The 16,776-nt window shown below is 46.7% G+C and overlaps 1 protein-coding gene across 1 annotated transcript; it reads right to left on the bottom strand.

Annotated features, from left to right (window-relative positions):
- Positions 1 to 7,890: 7,890 nt before the first annotated feature.
- Positions 7,891 to 9,461, bottom strand: LOC121405402. Its single transcript, XM_041596080.1, has 2 exons — positions 9,374 to 9,461; positions 7,891 to 8,834 (listed from the first exon to the last, which is right to left on the bottom strand). The coding sequence occupies exon 2, from the start codon at positions 8,828 to 8,830 to the stop codon at positions 8,087 to 8,089; it is 744 nt and encodes a 247-aa protein (XP_041452014.1). The 5' UTR covers positions 8,831 to 8,834; positions 9,374 to 9,461; the 3' UTR covers positions 7,891 to 8,086.
- Positions 9,462 to 16,776: the final 7,315 nt, after the last annotated feature.

Genomic DNA, 16,776 nt, shown 5'->3' with positions numbered 1-16,776 from the left:
CACTGTATCCCAGTGTAAACCTTTCTCCTTTCACCTTTCTCTACGCTAAGCATTTGAGACAGTTCTCTATGTGCTTTTTGGTTTTTTCCCTAACGCTTGGGAACCAGTAACTCTTCGATATCGCATCGGTCATTTTGTCTATTCCAATGTGTCCTAACTCATCGTGGTATTTATAGAGTACATGTCTTTCCATCTCCTCGGGTACGCAGAACAGGAGGGTATCGTTATCCTTCTTTCTATATATCACCCCGTTTCTCATCTCGTAATGTTTGTGCTCGCACTTCTGCAATATCTCTTTTAACTTTAACAATTTGTCGTCTCTGTTCTGGCATATTATTAGGTTTTATTCAAAAGTGTTCGTGTCTATCGTCAGTATCTGTGTAACTCTGCTAAGAGCGTCCACGTGTTGCTTTCTGCTCCCGGCCCTGTGCTCTAACTTGTAGTCATAATTCTGTAACTCTAACGCCCAGCGGGCGATGCGTGGATTCAGTTCTTTCTTGTTCAGTGTCATGGTTAGTGCATTGCAGTCTGTCACTATCTTAAATGGTATGCCTTGAACATATATTCTGAACCGTTGAAGGGAGTAAATTATCGCTAGAGTCTCTAGTTCGAAGCTGTGATATTTTGCTTCGGTGACTGTCGTCCTTTTGGAAAAATAAAACACTGGGTGCATCTTGCCATCGCTCTTCTCCTGCATTAGTATCGCTCCGAACCCTAAAGCGCTCGCGTCGCAATGTAACTCTGTTGGATCTAGGGGATTAAATAGTGCCAATATTGGCGCTTCCAACAAGTTATTCTTTAGCTGCTCGAAACACTCTAATTCTGTGTCTCCGAACTCAAACTTTCTGTCTTTTTTGACGAGATCATAAAGAGGCTTGGCTTTCGTCGAAAAATCCTTCACAAACCGCCTGAAGTAAGAACATAGCCCTAAAAAACTTTGTACTTCGTTCGTTTTCATTGGAACTGGGAACTCTTTTACTGCCTGTAATCCTCTGGAGTCAGGTTTAATCCCGTTACCAGAAATAGAATAACCCAGGTACTTGACTTCTGACTGCAAAAATTCGCATTTATCTAACCTCAGCTCGAGTTTGTTTGCTATCAACCGTTTCATCACTTCCTGTAGAATTTCCATGTGACTGTCACTATCTTTTGTCGCTATCATTATGTCATCCATGTATATTATCACTTTGTCTTCTTTTACCATATCAGCGAAAATCTTGTTAGTGAACCTTTGAAAAACCGCGGACGCATTGCGCAGTCCAAATGGCATCCTTAACCACTCGTATTGTCCCATCGGCGTCGTGAAAGAGCTATATTTGACTGAGTCGTTGCATGAAAACGTGGAAATACCCGTTTTTCAAGTCTAATTTAGTGAACAGTCTTTTTTCTGCCAGTTTATCCAACAGGTCGTCTATCAATGGAGTCGGGTAGTTGTCTTTTATCATTCCCTTATTGAGTGTGCGATAATCGACGCATAACCTTAACTCTCCTGATTTCTTTTTTATTAGTACTATGGGTGAGACATACTCCGACTCGCTGGCTCTGATGTAGCCTTTCTCTGTGTACTCGTCTAACATCTTTTGTACTTGCTCCTTTCCCTTCTGGGAGGACAATGGAACGGTTTTTCGTGTTCGAAACTTAATTTCATCTCCCACTTTGTTTCCGGTAAATCTGGTCTGATTGCGTCCACATAGTCCGTTCTGAACAGTTTCATAAGCCTTTCTACGAGTTCCTGGTTACAGTCTGTACCTACTTTCAGCTCACACTCATGCTTTACGGCGGGATATTCGTGCGGCAGATCGCAAAAGTTGACCCGGATGTTCTCGCATGTATCAATGTCTTTCAACCGCCCCCTGCTGCACCATCTTTCCCTCCGAAACACTCGTTTTCTCCTTCCCCTTCATTTTCTCCTACGTACTCGTCTTCTGCTTTACCTTCTTCTTCTCCTTTACACTCGTTCTCTACTTCACACTCACTTTCTTCTAACCACTCACTATGTATTACACACTCTTCTTCTAAACGCTCGTTTTCTCTTTCACACTCATTTTTTACTTCGCACTCGTCTTCCTCTAAACACTCATTTTCTCTTTCACGCTCATTTTCTCTTTCCCAATCATTTTCTATGTCGCACTCATTTTCTATTTCACACTCATTCTTCCCTAACCACTCATTTCTCTCTTCTTCTTCGTCTTCCGTTTCACACTCCTCTTCTTCGTAATCGTCATTTTCAGCTTTGCCAACGTTCTCTTCCCCAATCTCATTTTCCTTGCAAATGTCACTTACAATCTTAAATTTACATAATCTCATAAAATCTCTACCTAATACAGCCTCATGGCCCATCGACTCGTTTGCCACTACTAATAGTTCAAAGTTAATTTGTTCTTCATTAAAAATTACAAAACCGGAAACTTGTTCGAAAACACGAAGTCTACTGTTGTTAAGACCAACGTATGTGTGGCTCGTATTTTTATTAATAACAAACAAATTCACAATTCTGTGAATTACATGAACTTAACTCGCCTTCTCGGACTTCTGTCGCATTAATTTTAGTTTCTTGGTTGTAATATGAAATTAAATCTACTTGATTAATATTGTGTCCATTTGAGAGGCACGAGATCTTCAGAAAACTTATTGGGCTCCCTGAGTCGATGAGGCAGTCTAAGAAAAAACATTTATTACTAAAATTCTTAATGAATATGTTAAATTTACGGATGTATTCGATCTGTACCTTATCTTTCCGTTCACCGCAATGTGCTATCTGGTGGTTCATGCTACCGCATCCGTAGCATGCTCCTCTTTCACGCTTGGGCTTGCGACAATCCACTGCCATGTGGCCCAACGAGTTGCAGTTATAGCAGCGGACCAGTGTCGAAGACTCTCCCGAGATGCTCCTTGCTCCTGGTGGCGTGTACTTCTTCGGCAGCATGACTTTCTCGAAAGCCCTCAGCAGCTGATACGGCGCGACGAAACACTGCATATGGGCCTGACGGCGCAGTGTCTCATCTGGGATACCCTCGACGATGCCGTCGATTAACTCTTCGGCGTCGATGGCTATGCGAGACGCTAGCATCATTTTCAATTATCTTTTCAAAATAGCAAAGTTTTTACAACCAGATGTAAGATACTAGAGTTATGTGAAAAAAACAAGCGCTAGCTCTGAAAAAAGCTTAAAAAAAATACCAGTTTTCAAAAATTCTTTAAAAAAAAGTTCTGCCATAGAAAAAAAAAAAAATATCATCAAACCATTTCTAAGCCTCAAATCTTTAAGAAAAAGTTCGTTTTGTTCCTTGAGGAAAAATCGTGTTGACTAGTGTAATATGGCGGTGTCGAAAAAGGAAGAGACACGGATAACGGATGGCACAGAATGAAGAAATAAGTACATATATAAGAATATATATATGTACTTATATCGCGGAACTCGGACTTTTCGGAATTTTGGAACACAAATCGCGAATGGAAGGGATTTGTGGCACACGAAACTCGTACTTATCTTGGGATCCTGGTGGTGAAGGCGATGCCGTGCTCGAAGGCTGGATATGGTTGGGGAAGGCGAAGTATATCCGGCTCGAAGGACCAATGTTTGAGCGTAGAGGCGGTGCGAAATCCCAGGATCGATTCCCAAAATAAATACGAGATGCAGCGGTCCAAGTTCTTCAATATGTACAGATTTATTCGTAGTTTTAGTCACTTAGCTAAATAGGTAGTCGCGTGCAAAAAACCGGCCGTTTTGCTTAGGGTGGAAAAGCGAATTGATTACTCCCGTCGAAGTCAGCTGCCGACGGCTGTCGGCGGTGAGTATTCGCGCGAGAGCGCGTCAACGGGGGGAAAAACGCTCCTAAGCGTGAGAGCGAGAGCGAGGGCAACAGCTTGCGTAGCTGGATTTCTAACAGTGGTGTGGCTGGAATGCCTACAGAGCTGTTGCCCCGCCAGCGCCGTCCTCACTCTAAACAGTCACTACTCGTACTTTATCGTCTTTACGTTTATGTATTTCTTCTATTTTTCCCAAAGGCCATCTAGCTGCGTGACAGTTTTCATCTTTTATTAATACAATCTGCCCTTTTTTAATATTCTGCATTTCTATTTTCCATTAATTTCTTTGTTGCAGAGTGTGTAAATAATCTTCCTTCCATTTAATCCAGAATTCTCTTTTTATTTTCTGAATTAATTTCCACGTGTTTGTGTGTGTGTGTGATTTGGTACATAAACCGTTTACTAATTTGTAGTCGCGACTATAACTTGAACCAGTTGGACAGCGGAGAGAGTTTCCTACGTCGAGCAAATAAGGGTCTGAAGACACGGCGACAGCCTCTGTTGATTGCAGTTGTAGAGAATGAGTGAACAGGCAGTATTGGTACTGTTTCTGATACTGATTTAACAAACTTAAATTCTATTTATAGGTAACAAAAGGTACAGAAAGTGCTGAGTCTAGTAAGAATATGGTAAAAGGGAATTGGAATTAATATTGAATTAATTTGGATTTAATATGATATTGTGTTATTGGGCAATTGTGATAGTCAGCAATTGCACCAGTGTTTTTGTCCTCTGAAGAGCGATCGCATCGATGGCAGAAATTGCTGCAGAAGCGGTTATTGTTGACTCAGCTACAATGCTTTGTCGTTTATTATTATGTCTCCCGTTACATGGGTCGACCTGACTTATTCGATAAGTGTATATTATGTAATATTAATTAATGCATAAACATGCGACTGAACATTCTCCCGCCGTTGAACTGGTATTCAACCATTGCCCAATTCGACTGAAAAGCGGCGTGGAGTGGGGATCGGTGGTGATGATCCGCGTGGCTCTGCTTGGTTGATTGTTGACGGCCTTGGGTTTCATGATTGATACTTATTCCGGAGAATGATCGCAATGATCAATAGCATTGATATTGCTAAGGCAGCATAAGTAGCGATTTGATGATGCTGCACTGTGTTGAGATGGTGTGGCAGCCTTTGTTGATTGATTGCCACTAATTGCAGGCGTAAATCTTCCAATTCTTGAATATAGTCTGATGTCTGGTTCTCCAATTGTACAGTTGCTGGCGAAGGGGTTGTCGTTGGTAAGCGTATGTCCCCAAATCGAGGGTATATTGATTTGACTTCACTGATTGTTGTGCTGAAGGTACTGATGCTTATTTCTGTATTGCGATCGGTGCATCCAGGTGACAGTGAGAGTAAGCCAGTTCTTTCCAGTTGTATGGTTGACGGAGACCCGTTGCAAACTGCCTGAAGTCTCATTGTAGAGTGTGTTGCAAAAATCCATTTATTTGCTTGCTGAGTTTCGGACCACACCATGTCCACCTTCGTGTGGGTCACTTCACATAAAGGTGCTGTTTTATTGTTAAACAACTGAAACTCACAGCGATTGTCGACATTGAAGACTGTTTGATGATCAAAGCAGATGTATTCTACGTTAAGTAGTTTAAAGCAGTGTCGAAATTCTTCGGGAGTAAATCCCATGAATTGATCTCGGTGAGTGTTCCCAGTGATTAGGGTCGTCCCAGACCGGAATCGGCATGATACTGAAAACTTCGAGCTGAACTGTTAAAACTAACGGTAGTGTCACCTTCAAAATGACGTGTGTGGCAGTCAGTGTTCCTTCGGCTCGCATGAGCCTGTATAATTGTATCACATTTTGTGTTGTGACAGGCAGCATTTGATCAGCTGGCAAGTGATCCCGGATTTGGTCTAGTTGCTCTCTTAATTGCTCAGGAGATACTAGCGTTGGGCTTATTGTCCGATGGTGAGTGCCGATTAATACATCAGATATGTCAGACTGCATACGTTGAAGACTCGTTGTCAGCAGAGTTAGTTGGGCTGTGAGCCCTAGGTATGACTGAATTAGATTATCGCCGTGATATGTTCCTCTTCCCTCGGCTGATGGTTGCCATTTGTTGTTCCAATACAAATGTTGAAAGTGTTGAAATATGGAGTTGCACGCTGGAACATTTTTTAGTTCAGGCACATGTGTCTTAGTTCGGACATTCCGGCTGACATGACTTGCATATCCTTCCAATATGGATCCAAGTCGTAGTATATAATCATGGTCCATTCGGAAGTGGTCATTCTTGAGGTTCCAAGTTTCTCATAGAATATTCCAGGATTGTTTGCAAATTGCGTCACATTTATTGATTGTGAAAATGCTAAAGGCAGCATGAGAAGTAACACTAACAATGTGGATGTTAGTGAAGGTAACATAATAATGGGGCGAGACGACTGATGGGGCGTTTGTATACACCGGACGATGTTTTGACATCAACCACTCGTACATGGCTGTCTTGCCCAGGGTAAGTTTTAATGATGCGACCCATTGGCCACTTCATTACTGGAAGGTTGTATTCCTTCACCAAAACTAATAATCCTTAGGTCACATTTGGAGCGGTGGTTTTCCATTTATGCCGAGTTTTTTAGTTCGTGGAGTGTAACGCACCATGGTTCTAGCCATGTCTCGTCACAAACGGCGGAGGGTCAGCGCATCGACGCTGGCCGGAGACAGTAATCAAACTTGTGACGGCGCTTTGACCGGGGTATGCTCGCCGCGCCGGGGTTCACAGAAATTTGTTTGATCTCTGGATGTGGTAGCTGAAAGAAAGGCTCCAGGTTCAAGAAGAAGGCGACACGGGTAGGGTGGCAAAAGTAGTTTCTATGTTTATTTAGCTTAATTGTACAGAGTTTTTGTATGGCTCGAATGGTTCACTGGATCGTCCTTGATGTCCTCCTTCAGGGTCGTCAGGGCCGCACGTGGCTACTCGCAGCGTGCAGGTCGTACCTGGTGGGGATCGGTCGCGGAGTATGATGTGCTCCGGGCGATCAGTAGGTCGCGGAGGATAATGCGCTCCGGGGGAGAGATGCGTTGCGGAGGACAATGCGCTCCGAGAGAGTAGTGTGTTTGCGGAGGATAATGCGCTCCGGGAGAGAGATGTGTTGCGGAGGACAATGCGCTCCGAGAGAGAAGTGTGTTGCGGAGGATAATGCGCTCCGGGAGAGAGATGTGTTGCGGAGGACAATGCGCTCCGAGAGAGAAGTGTGTTGCGGAGGAAAATGCGCTCCGAGAGAAGTGTGCGTTGCGGAGGATAATGCGCTCCGAGAGAAGTGGTCGTTGCGGAGGATAATGCGCTCCGAGAGAAGTGGTCGTTGCGGAGGATAATGCACTCCGAGGAGAAGTGGTCGTTGCGGAGGACAATGCGCTCCGAGGAGAAGTGTTCGTTGCGGAGGACAATGCGCTCCGAGGAGAAGTGTTCGTTGCGGAGGACAATGCGCTCCGAGGAGAAGTGTTCGTTGCGGAGGATAATGCGCTCCGAGGAGAAGGTTGGGGAGACAGAGGACAATGCGCTCTGAGTAGGAAGGGGAAAGCCGGAGGACAATGCACTCCAAAAAATGTATCGGAAGAAGACCAGCAAAGATTACCGGGTAGAGGAATCGTACGCTCTACCACGGTGATCAATGTATTCCAAAGAAATGGACGGTATATAGCAGGGATAGTGGGGTTATAGAGGAATCGTACGCTCTAAGAACCACAGCAATCAATGCTTACCAAAAGCCTTGGGGAGCGAATCAACCCTTGGCAGTCCAAGAATGGAATGGTCCTGATGGCTCTGTTGCGGCTGCTTTTATTGCCAAAAGTCAGCTGTTGGCTCCGGCCTCTGGTACTAACGCGTGGTTATGATCAGCTGCTAGTGTGGCCGTTTGGTTCGGAGGGCTGGCCACACTGTTGGCGCGTAGATTTGAATTTTGTAGTGTGGCCGTGTGGTTCTGCTCGCTGGTCACATTGTCGGCGCGAAGATTTAAATTTTGTAGTGTGGCCGTGTGGTTCTGATCGCTGGCATCATTGTCGGCGCGAAGATTTAAATTTTGTAGTGTGGCCGTGTGGTTCTGATCGCTGGTAACATTTAAACGTCAGGTTGTTTTTGCTTGCTTTCTTTTTTAATTAAATTATCCTTCATGTTGTTTCTCTTAAGTCTAAGTAACGGTTATAATGAATAATAATGAATAACAATAATAATAATGAATAATAATGAATAATGAAATAATAATGTCATAATCCTCCGCGGAATGTTGTTGTTTTTTGTGACGCTTGGCGCTGGGCGTCACACTCCCCCCTCCCCTTCTTGGGTGGGTCGTCCGGATGTCCCCGCTGCGTTGAACCAGCTGCCTAGACGCACGTCTCCCGATCTGCCGATTTTCACCCAGCATGCCCGGTCTGGTATCTCCTCGCTCCACAGCTTGAATCGTCTTTGGTGGTGGCTTTTCCGGTCATCGATCGCTCGCTGGATGGTTGCCACTTGATTTTTGCTGAGCTCGCACCCCTGGGGAACCTCCCAGTTGCTGGGTATGGCGGCCTTTATGCATGTTTTGTTGGTCTTTGTTGTCTCCTGGCCGGATGTCTGTGCCTCTGCTTTTCGTGGTGGTCGACCCTGAGATGCCGTGTTTGGTGTTGGATTCGTCCTCCGTACTTCTGTGTTTTGACTATTGGCTGGTCCTCCGATGTCCAATATATCGTTGTCTATTTCCTCCTGCTCTACTTGTCGTGCCCAGCTGACCCGCTTATTGGCCCTTGGTTGAGCCGGCTCGGGTCTGGTGTTGTTGGCCCAGCTTATTCTTTTCTTCCTGGTCTCTTCGGTCCCTGCCGCCTCTAGTGCCATGGTTGCTGGACTGGTCGTGGTCTCGCTGGCTTTTGCTGTTCTTTTTGGTGCCACAACTTTGGTGCCGGACACCCTCATCCTTCCTCCTAGCTGTGGTAGCGGTGGTATGACCTCCACCTTGCGTTGTTTCGCCTTACTTTCTTCCATTTTTTTCTTGAAATTCCGTGCGCTATTATTAAATTTGTCCATGATTCTGCAAAGAAAGAGAGGTGTCGTTATTGTGACTGTTTCTTGCTTTTCTTTGCTTGCGGGTTTTAGATGTGATATGTGCGCTCGACTTTTTTTGTTAGTAGAGGTGTCTTTGACTGTTACTATTACTGGGGACACGAGTTCGAGGACCTTACAAGGACCGTTGTATTTTGGCTCGAGTTTTGCTGTTGCTTCCTCCATGTTTTGTCTTGCTAATGCTTCCGCGCTTTGTCGTGCTTCTGCACTTTCTTGTGTCGTTAGTTTTGTGAACCCTGATCCTAATGTTACCTCGTCAAACAGATTTCCTGGCAGCCGTAGCTCTCGTCCGAACAATAAATATGCTGGCGTAAATCCTGTTGATTCTGATCGACTGCTGTTGATCGCGAGTGTTAATTCTGGTAAGTGCTCGTCCCACTTATTATGTTTTCCCCCCGCGTACTGTGCTATCATGGTTTTCAATGTTCGATTCGCTCTTTCGGTCGGGTTTTCTTGGGGCGTGTATGGTGCCGTGAATTGCTGCTTAATTCCCCATAACTGCATTACCTGTTTGGTTTTTTTGCTCGTGAATTGCACGCCGTTGTCTGATATCAGCTGTTTTGGTGTTCCTCCTCGTGCTAGTATTTTTTCTCGGAACGCTTTTATGAATGTATCGGCGGTTGCTTTCCTCGCTGGTGTCACCTCTATCCATTTCGAAAATTTATCGATAAATACGATGAGTATTGTGTTCCCGTGTGATGTTCTTGGTAGTGGTCCTACGAAATCGACACATATCGTTTCCCACGGGGCATCTGCGATTTTTGTTAGCATTTTTCCCGCCGCTGCTTGTTGCGATATTTTGAATTTTTGGCAGCTTTCACATTTCCTGATGAACTTTGTTACATCTCTGCTTATCCCTGGCCAAAAATATCGTTGTCGGATCCTTATTTTTGTGCGTCGTATCCCTAGGTGGCCTGCCGTTGGGTTCGTATGGTTTTCCGTTAATACCCTATGCCTTTCTTGTTTTGGCACGCACAGCTTCCATGGTTGGATGTCTTCATCCGTTTGGCTTGGTATGTGTCGGTATAATCGTCCGTGTTTTATAGTGTAGTCTTCTGCTATTTTCGGGTTTGTTTGTATCTGTTTCCATTTTGCTTCGTACCAAGCGCATTCCACCAGCTCTGTGATTCTCACCTCTTCGCGTGGTAAGCGGGATAATCCGTCCGCCACTGCATTGAGCTTCCCCTTCCGATAGCGTATTTCGAATGTGAATGGTTGTAGTCCCAACGCCCATCTTGCCACTCGGCCGGATGGGCTTTCGATGGAATTTAACCATTTCAGGGCTAAGTGGTCCGTTATCACTACGAACTGGTATCCCTCGAGGTACATCCTCATTTTGTGAATTCCCCAGTAGATGGCGAGACATTCTTTCTCTGTAGCGGAATATTTAGTTTCCTCGTTTTTTAGCTTGCGGCTTGCGTATGAGATTACGTGTTCTCCGTCTGCATCCTCCTGTGTTAAAACCGCTCCTAGTCCGCAATCGCTTGCGTCCGTTTGTAGGATAAAGGTTTTTCGGAAATCTGGGCAGGCCAGAATGGGTGCCTCTGTTAAACAGTGTTTCAGATCGTTGAAAGCACTGTCTTGGGCTTCTCCCCACGTAAATTTCTGTCCTTTCTTCAGTAGTTCTTGTAGTGGCTTCGCTCTCTCGGTGAAGGTCGGTACGAACCTTCGATACCACGATGCTAGCCCCAGAAAACTGTGTAGTTGTTTTAGTGTTGTTGGTGCCACCAGTTCTCTGATGGCTGATACTTTGTCCGGATCTGTGTGTATTCCTTCCTCGCTCACCATGTGTCCCAGGTATTTCAACTTCTGTTGGAAGAAGTGGCATTTCGCTGCGTTGATGCGTAAGTTTGCTCTCCTTAATCGGTTCAGCACTTCCTGAAGCTTCTGCATGTGTTCTGTTTTCGTTCGCCCAATGACGATTATATCGTCTAGGTATGCGAAAGCGAACGGCTCCATGTCTGGTCCTATAACCGAATCTAATGCCCTTTGAAACGTTGCGGGTGCTGTGGTGAGTCCGAACGGCATTACCTTCCATTGGTACAAGCCTCGCCCAGGTGCTGTGAAGGCTGTGTACTGTCGGCTTTGCCTCTCCATCGGAATCTGCCAGTAGCCTGACTTTAGGTCTAGTGTGCTGATGAATTTAGCCTCTCTTAGTTGGTTTAATATGAAGTCCATCCGTGGTACCGGGTATGCGTCTTTTTCGGTTTTTTCGTTTAGCAGTCTGTAGTCGACGCATAGTCTCCAATCCCCTGTTTTTTTCTTGACTAAGACTATTGGTGAGCTGTATGGACTTCGTGACGGTTCTATTAGGTCCTGACGTTTCAGCTCGTTTATTTCCCTGTTGATGATCTCCATTTGTGCTGGGTTCCTTGGGTAGTACCGCTGTTTGACTGGTCTATCGTCCTTGAGGAATATTCGATGAGTTGTTATGTTACTTACTCCGCCGAGGTTGTCGAATTTCTGGACTTCTGTTGATATCCATTTTTCGATTTCCTTGTCAGTTGGTTCCGGTTGTGAGTTTCTTGCCATCTCTTCGTGTCTTTGTTTTTTCTTCCTTCCACTGATCACTACGGTACTGTTTCCGCATGTAATGATGGTTCCTGCGTCCCTTAAGAAGTCCATTCCGAGTAGTGGCGTGTCTGGTAGCCTCTCCATTATTAAAAATGATAATGTCGTTTCCTGGCCTCCTAGCTCTACTCCGGTACGGAATGTTCGCGTGGTTTTTTGTGTACTTCCATCTGCGAGTCTGATCAGTCTATTTTCTTTCTCTTCCTTTCCGTTGTTCTGTAGTATTTTCGCCGTTTTTCCGTTCAAGATGCTTCTTGTGGCTCCCGTATCTATTACCACCTCCATCCTCTTTCCGCCGATCTTGGCCATTCCCACGAGCTGGTTGTCCTCGTATCTTAAATCTGTGGTGGTCCGCTCTGCGTGTTTTGGGCTCCGGGTGCTTCGCGGGATTGTCCCGGGCCCTGTGCGTTTTCCTGTGGTTTCCTGCAGCAGTCTATCGTTCGTACTCCTTCTTTGTTGCATGTCCAACAGTATAACACTGGTTCCCTGGTGCATCCCCTCGATTCGTGTCCTATTTGTCCACATCGGTGACATTTTGTTTGTCTCCATTGTGGTCGTTGCCATGGTGTCTGGTTATTTTGTTGATTATTGGGCACGGTCTTTGATAGGCCTGCCTCTCTCTCTAGTTTCTCGAACTCTTCCGCTGTTATGATGAATTCTGATAGCGTCTGGAATTCCCTTCTCTTCACATAGAGTTTGATTGGTAACCTACAATTCTTGTATGCCATGTCCAGTTTCTCGTTCTCGGTGTACGTCCCGAATCTCATCAATTTTCTCAGGTCTTGAATAAACTCTCGTATTGTCTCCGTTTCTGATTGTTTCCGCTCCGATACTATCTTTATAAGTTCTTCATGGTATTGTGGTGACATGAAGTTCTCCTTCAGCTGGCTTTTTACCTCCTCCCATGTTGTTATGGGGCCGGGTTTCGTGTGCCACCAGTCCAATGCACTCTTCTCCAGTATTACCGGCATTGCAAATACAATGTGGTCTATCTCGATCCCGTATGTTTCCGCTAATTCCTCCATCCTACTGAGGAATTCGAGTAGTTCTCCATTTCCAGTGAATGTGAGATCCCACTTCTTTATTTTATCTATAATGGCCACTGCTTCTGGTGACCCTTTCCGTATCTGCTTTGGAAATAAAGTTCTCTTTTTTGCCGTTTTCGGTTCCCCTTGCGGTTCTTCCATAGCTGGCTTGGCTTGTGTTATTCCTTTCGGTGATGGTTTTGGGCTCCTGCCCCTTGTTTGGGTTGTTCCGAGCTGTTCCAGCCTCTCCAGTATCTCTTTACTTAGATCCTTTCTTTCCGTGAACTGAATTAGTTGTCTCCTTAGTGTTTCCACTCCTTCCGGCTTCTCCAATCCAAATTCCTCGCAAAAGCTGATCAGTTCTGCTTTTGTCGCTTGGTTGATCCACACCTTTGCCATCTTGACCATAAATGAGATTTCAATTCTAAGCTACCACAACCTGCTCGGGCGCCACTGTGACGGCGCTTTGACCGGGGTATGCTCGCCGCGCCGGGGTTCACAGAAATTTGTTTGATCTCTGGATGTGGTAGCTGAAAGAAAGGCTCCAGGTTCAAGAAGAAGGCGACACGGGTAGGGTGGCAAAAGTAGTTTCTATGTTTATTTAGCTTAATTGTACAGAGTTTTTGTATGGCTCGAATGGTTCACTGGATCGTCCTTGATGTCCTCCTTCAGGGTCGTCAGGGCCGCACGTGGCTACTCGCAGCGTGCAGGTCGTACCTGGTGGGGATCGGTCGCGGAGTATGATGTGCTCCGGGCGATCAGTAGGTCGCTTGCGCTCCGGGGGAGAGATGCGTTGCGGAGGACAATGCGCTCCGAGAGAGTAGTGTGTTTGCGGAGGATAATGCGCTCCGGGAGAAGAGATGTGTTGCGGAGGACAATGCGCTCCGAGAGAGAAGTGTGTTGCGGAGGATAATGCGCTCCGGAGATGTGTTGCGGAGGACAATGCGCTCCGAGAGAAGTGTGTTGCGGAGGAAAATGCGCTCCGAGAGAAGTGTGCGTTGCGGAGGATAATGCGCTCCGAGAGAAGTGGTCGTTGCGGAGGATAATGCGCTCCGAGAGAAGTGGTCGTTGCGGAGGATAATGCGCTCCGAGGAGAAGTGGTCGTTGCGGAGGACAATGCGCTCCGAGGAGAAGTGTTCGTTGCGGAGGACAATGCGCTCCGAGGAGAAGTGTTCGTTGCGGAGGACAATGCGCTCCGAGGAGAAGTGTTCGTTGCGGAGGATAATGCGCTCCGAGGAGAAGGTTGGGGAGACAGAGGACAATGCGCTCTGAGTAGGAAGGGGAAAGCCGGAGGACAATGCACTCCAAAAAATGTATCGGAAGAAGACCAGCAAAGATTACCGGGTAGAGGAATCGTACGCTCTACCACGGTGATCAATGTATTCCAAAGAAATGGACGGTATATAGCAGGGATAGTGGGGTTATAGAGGAATCGTACGCTCTAAGAACCACAGCAATCAATGCTTACCAAAAGCCTTGGGGAGCGAATCAACCCTTGGCAGTCCAAGAATGGAATGGTCCTGATGGCTCTGTTGCGGCTGCTTTTATTGCCAAAAGTCAGCTGTTGGCTCCGGCCTCTGGTACTAACGCGTGGTTATGATCAGCTGCTAGTGTGGCCGTTTGGTTCGGAGGGCTGGCCACACTGTTGGCGCGTAGATTTGAATTTTGTAGTGTGGCCGTGTGGTTCTGCTCGCTGGTCACATTGTCGGCGCGAAGATTTAAATTTTGTAGTGTGGCCGTGTGGTTCTGATCGCTGGCATCATTGTCGGCGCGAAGATTTAAATTTTGTAGTGTGGCCGTGTGGTTCTGATCGCTGGTAACATTTAAACGTCAGGTTGTTTTTGCTTGCTTTCTTTTTTAATTAAATTATCCTTCATGTTGTTTCTCTTAAGTCTAAGTAACGGTTATAATGAATAATAATGAATAACAATAATAATAATGAATAATAATGAATAATGAAATAATAATTCATAATCCTCCGCGGAATGTTGTTGTTTTTTGTGACGCTTGGCGCTGGGCGTCACAAACTGATATACACAGAGCTAACTAACCATGGCACTAGCCACCGGCTGGATTTACAAAGTCCGGTGGAACGAGCTGGAAGCCCTTGCCGAGGAATTCGGATTTGGCAACGAAGGAACAGTCGAGGAACGACGAAAGAGATTCGCCGCATTAGTCGCCGGGACACTCTCGCAGGACGCCTGGGTTCGACTAGGAGACCTAGCAGGACACTCCCGGTCACCCATGCCCACCACTCCTGGGAATTCTGACAAGCGGAAAACCGAGCCAAAAGCCGGGTTAGCCCCCCACTGCGTCCGAATACAGCACACCCGGCCCACCACGCATCGTAACGCCAGCCGATTGGCCCAGACTTCCAGTTAGGAGACTAGTCGCTCGCCCCACACAGAGGATCGTGCCAGCCATGGACCCTTCCATAGATGGACGCCACCTCAGCCACACCGCCCACATCGCGGAACAGATTCGGAAATGGGGAATCAGGTTCGACGGACAGGACGACCCACTTACATTTCTGGAACTACTCGAAGAACGTGCGCTCTCATATGGGGTGGACACAAATCAGCTACCTCGGGCCATGACAGAGCTTCTCACCGATCGGGCCAGTCGCTGGTACCGCACCAGCCAACTACAAGGCAGCTCATGGGCATATTTCCGCCAAGAATTCTTGACTTTCTTCTTCCGCCACGGTATTTTGAACAATTGGAAAACCGAATCCGGGCCCGCAAGCAAGCGGTAGGAGAATTGTTCAAGGATTACCTCATCGAGATACGTTTACTCATGCACCACGCCAGGTACGACGCAGCCAAGGAACTGAACAGGATCTACGATAACGCCCTGCCAGCATACCAGATGTACGTGCGGCGAGATACGCAAGGCCGGCTTCAGAACAGAGGAATTGCGACTCGCAACAGACGCCATTTCTGAGTCCCCATTGGGAATCGACAGACACACCAGGGAGACCACCAGCTCATCCAAACAGTACGGCGAATCCCGAAGTAGCCCATCACATGATCACGACCCCCATCATCAACCCACGCGCAGCCTGTCGCCGGTGTGGTGAAGCGGGGCATGCGGCATACGACTGCCATAATCCCTCCATCCTATTTTGCTGGGAATGTGGCAAACGCGGCACACGGACCGTAAATTGCTGCAGCCAAAACACGTCGGGAAACGACACTGACACGGGATCAGCCGGGATAGTCGCGATAGCCGGGATCAGCCGGATAGTGGCGATGGTGACCATAGGAGGACACGCAACGGAAGCCACAATTTACACTAAGCCCGACAACTAGCAACAACACCAACCTGCAAGAAGCATGCGTCCGCATACGCCTGGCCGATGGCTCGGTCAGAGAGATCTCACAAGTTCTACGGGCGCACATCAAGCTGTATTCACGAGAGGTTCAAATCCCGCTCCTGGTCCTGCCAAACATGTTGGGACAAGTTATTGTCGGCATGGACTTCCTAGGTGCCACCGAAACGACGATCCAATGCGGCTCCACGCTGCTACAGCTAAGAGACCGTCGCCCCATGCCCACTGAACCCGTGCTTACTACTGTAATGTCCTATCTCAGGCTGAGGTATGCATCAGTCTGTCCAGGGTCCTGAATTACAAGTTATTTATAATTCACGAGGACTTTATCGGGAAAACCAGGAACTTTGCCAGCAACTGAAATAGAAATCACAACACTTTTTGGTTCTTTTAATTTTAATGGATTTCTTTATTCTTCCGTATTATTATTCTATCCGATTATGTTATGTTTCATTGTTTGACGACGCGTATGGTGGTTTGACTGACCTCTACGATGGCTGGACTGGTGGCCTGCCTCCGACGATGGCTGGTGGACTGCCTCCTACGATGGCTGGTGGACTGCCTCCGACATGGCTGGTGGACTGCCCTTTTCTTCATGCAAGGCAGTGCCTTTTATAGATCGGCCGGCCTTCGATTTTCCCATGAATGTCTTACAGATATCTTATTTCTACTCCAGAATGTGGGAAGGGTTCTTACATAAATATATTTTGCCGAATTATAGTCTGCGCGTGCAGACGGGCTGATCGGTAACAGAAGGTTAGCTAATCATTAGCCCTGCAGTCAGTGTCCAATATTCCCGGTAAGGAAAGTCGGAGACTGCTGACTGGCTCGCGCATGTCGGGGGCTGCCCGGTAATCGAGGGTTACCTAAGCAATCGCCTGCCAACAAGTGTCCAATGTCCCAGGTACGGTGATCGGTGTGCACCGGTACCGTGGGAAAGGAATTTCGTTGGCACTTCGGGAATATACATTGTTAGGAATATT

This window comes from Drosophila obscura, unplaced genomic scaffold (assembly GCF_018151105.1).
Source record: "Drosophila obscura isolate BZ-5 IFL unplaced genomic scaffold, ASM1815110v1 contig_95, whole genome shotgun sequence".
Taxonomy (NCBI): domain Eukaryota; kingdom Metazoa; phylum Arthropoda; class Insecta; order Diptera; family Drosophilidae; genus Drosophila; species Drosophila obscura.
This window is presented reverse-complemented; position numbering and strand designations above follow the sequence as displayed.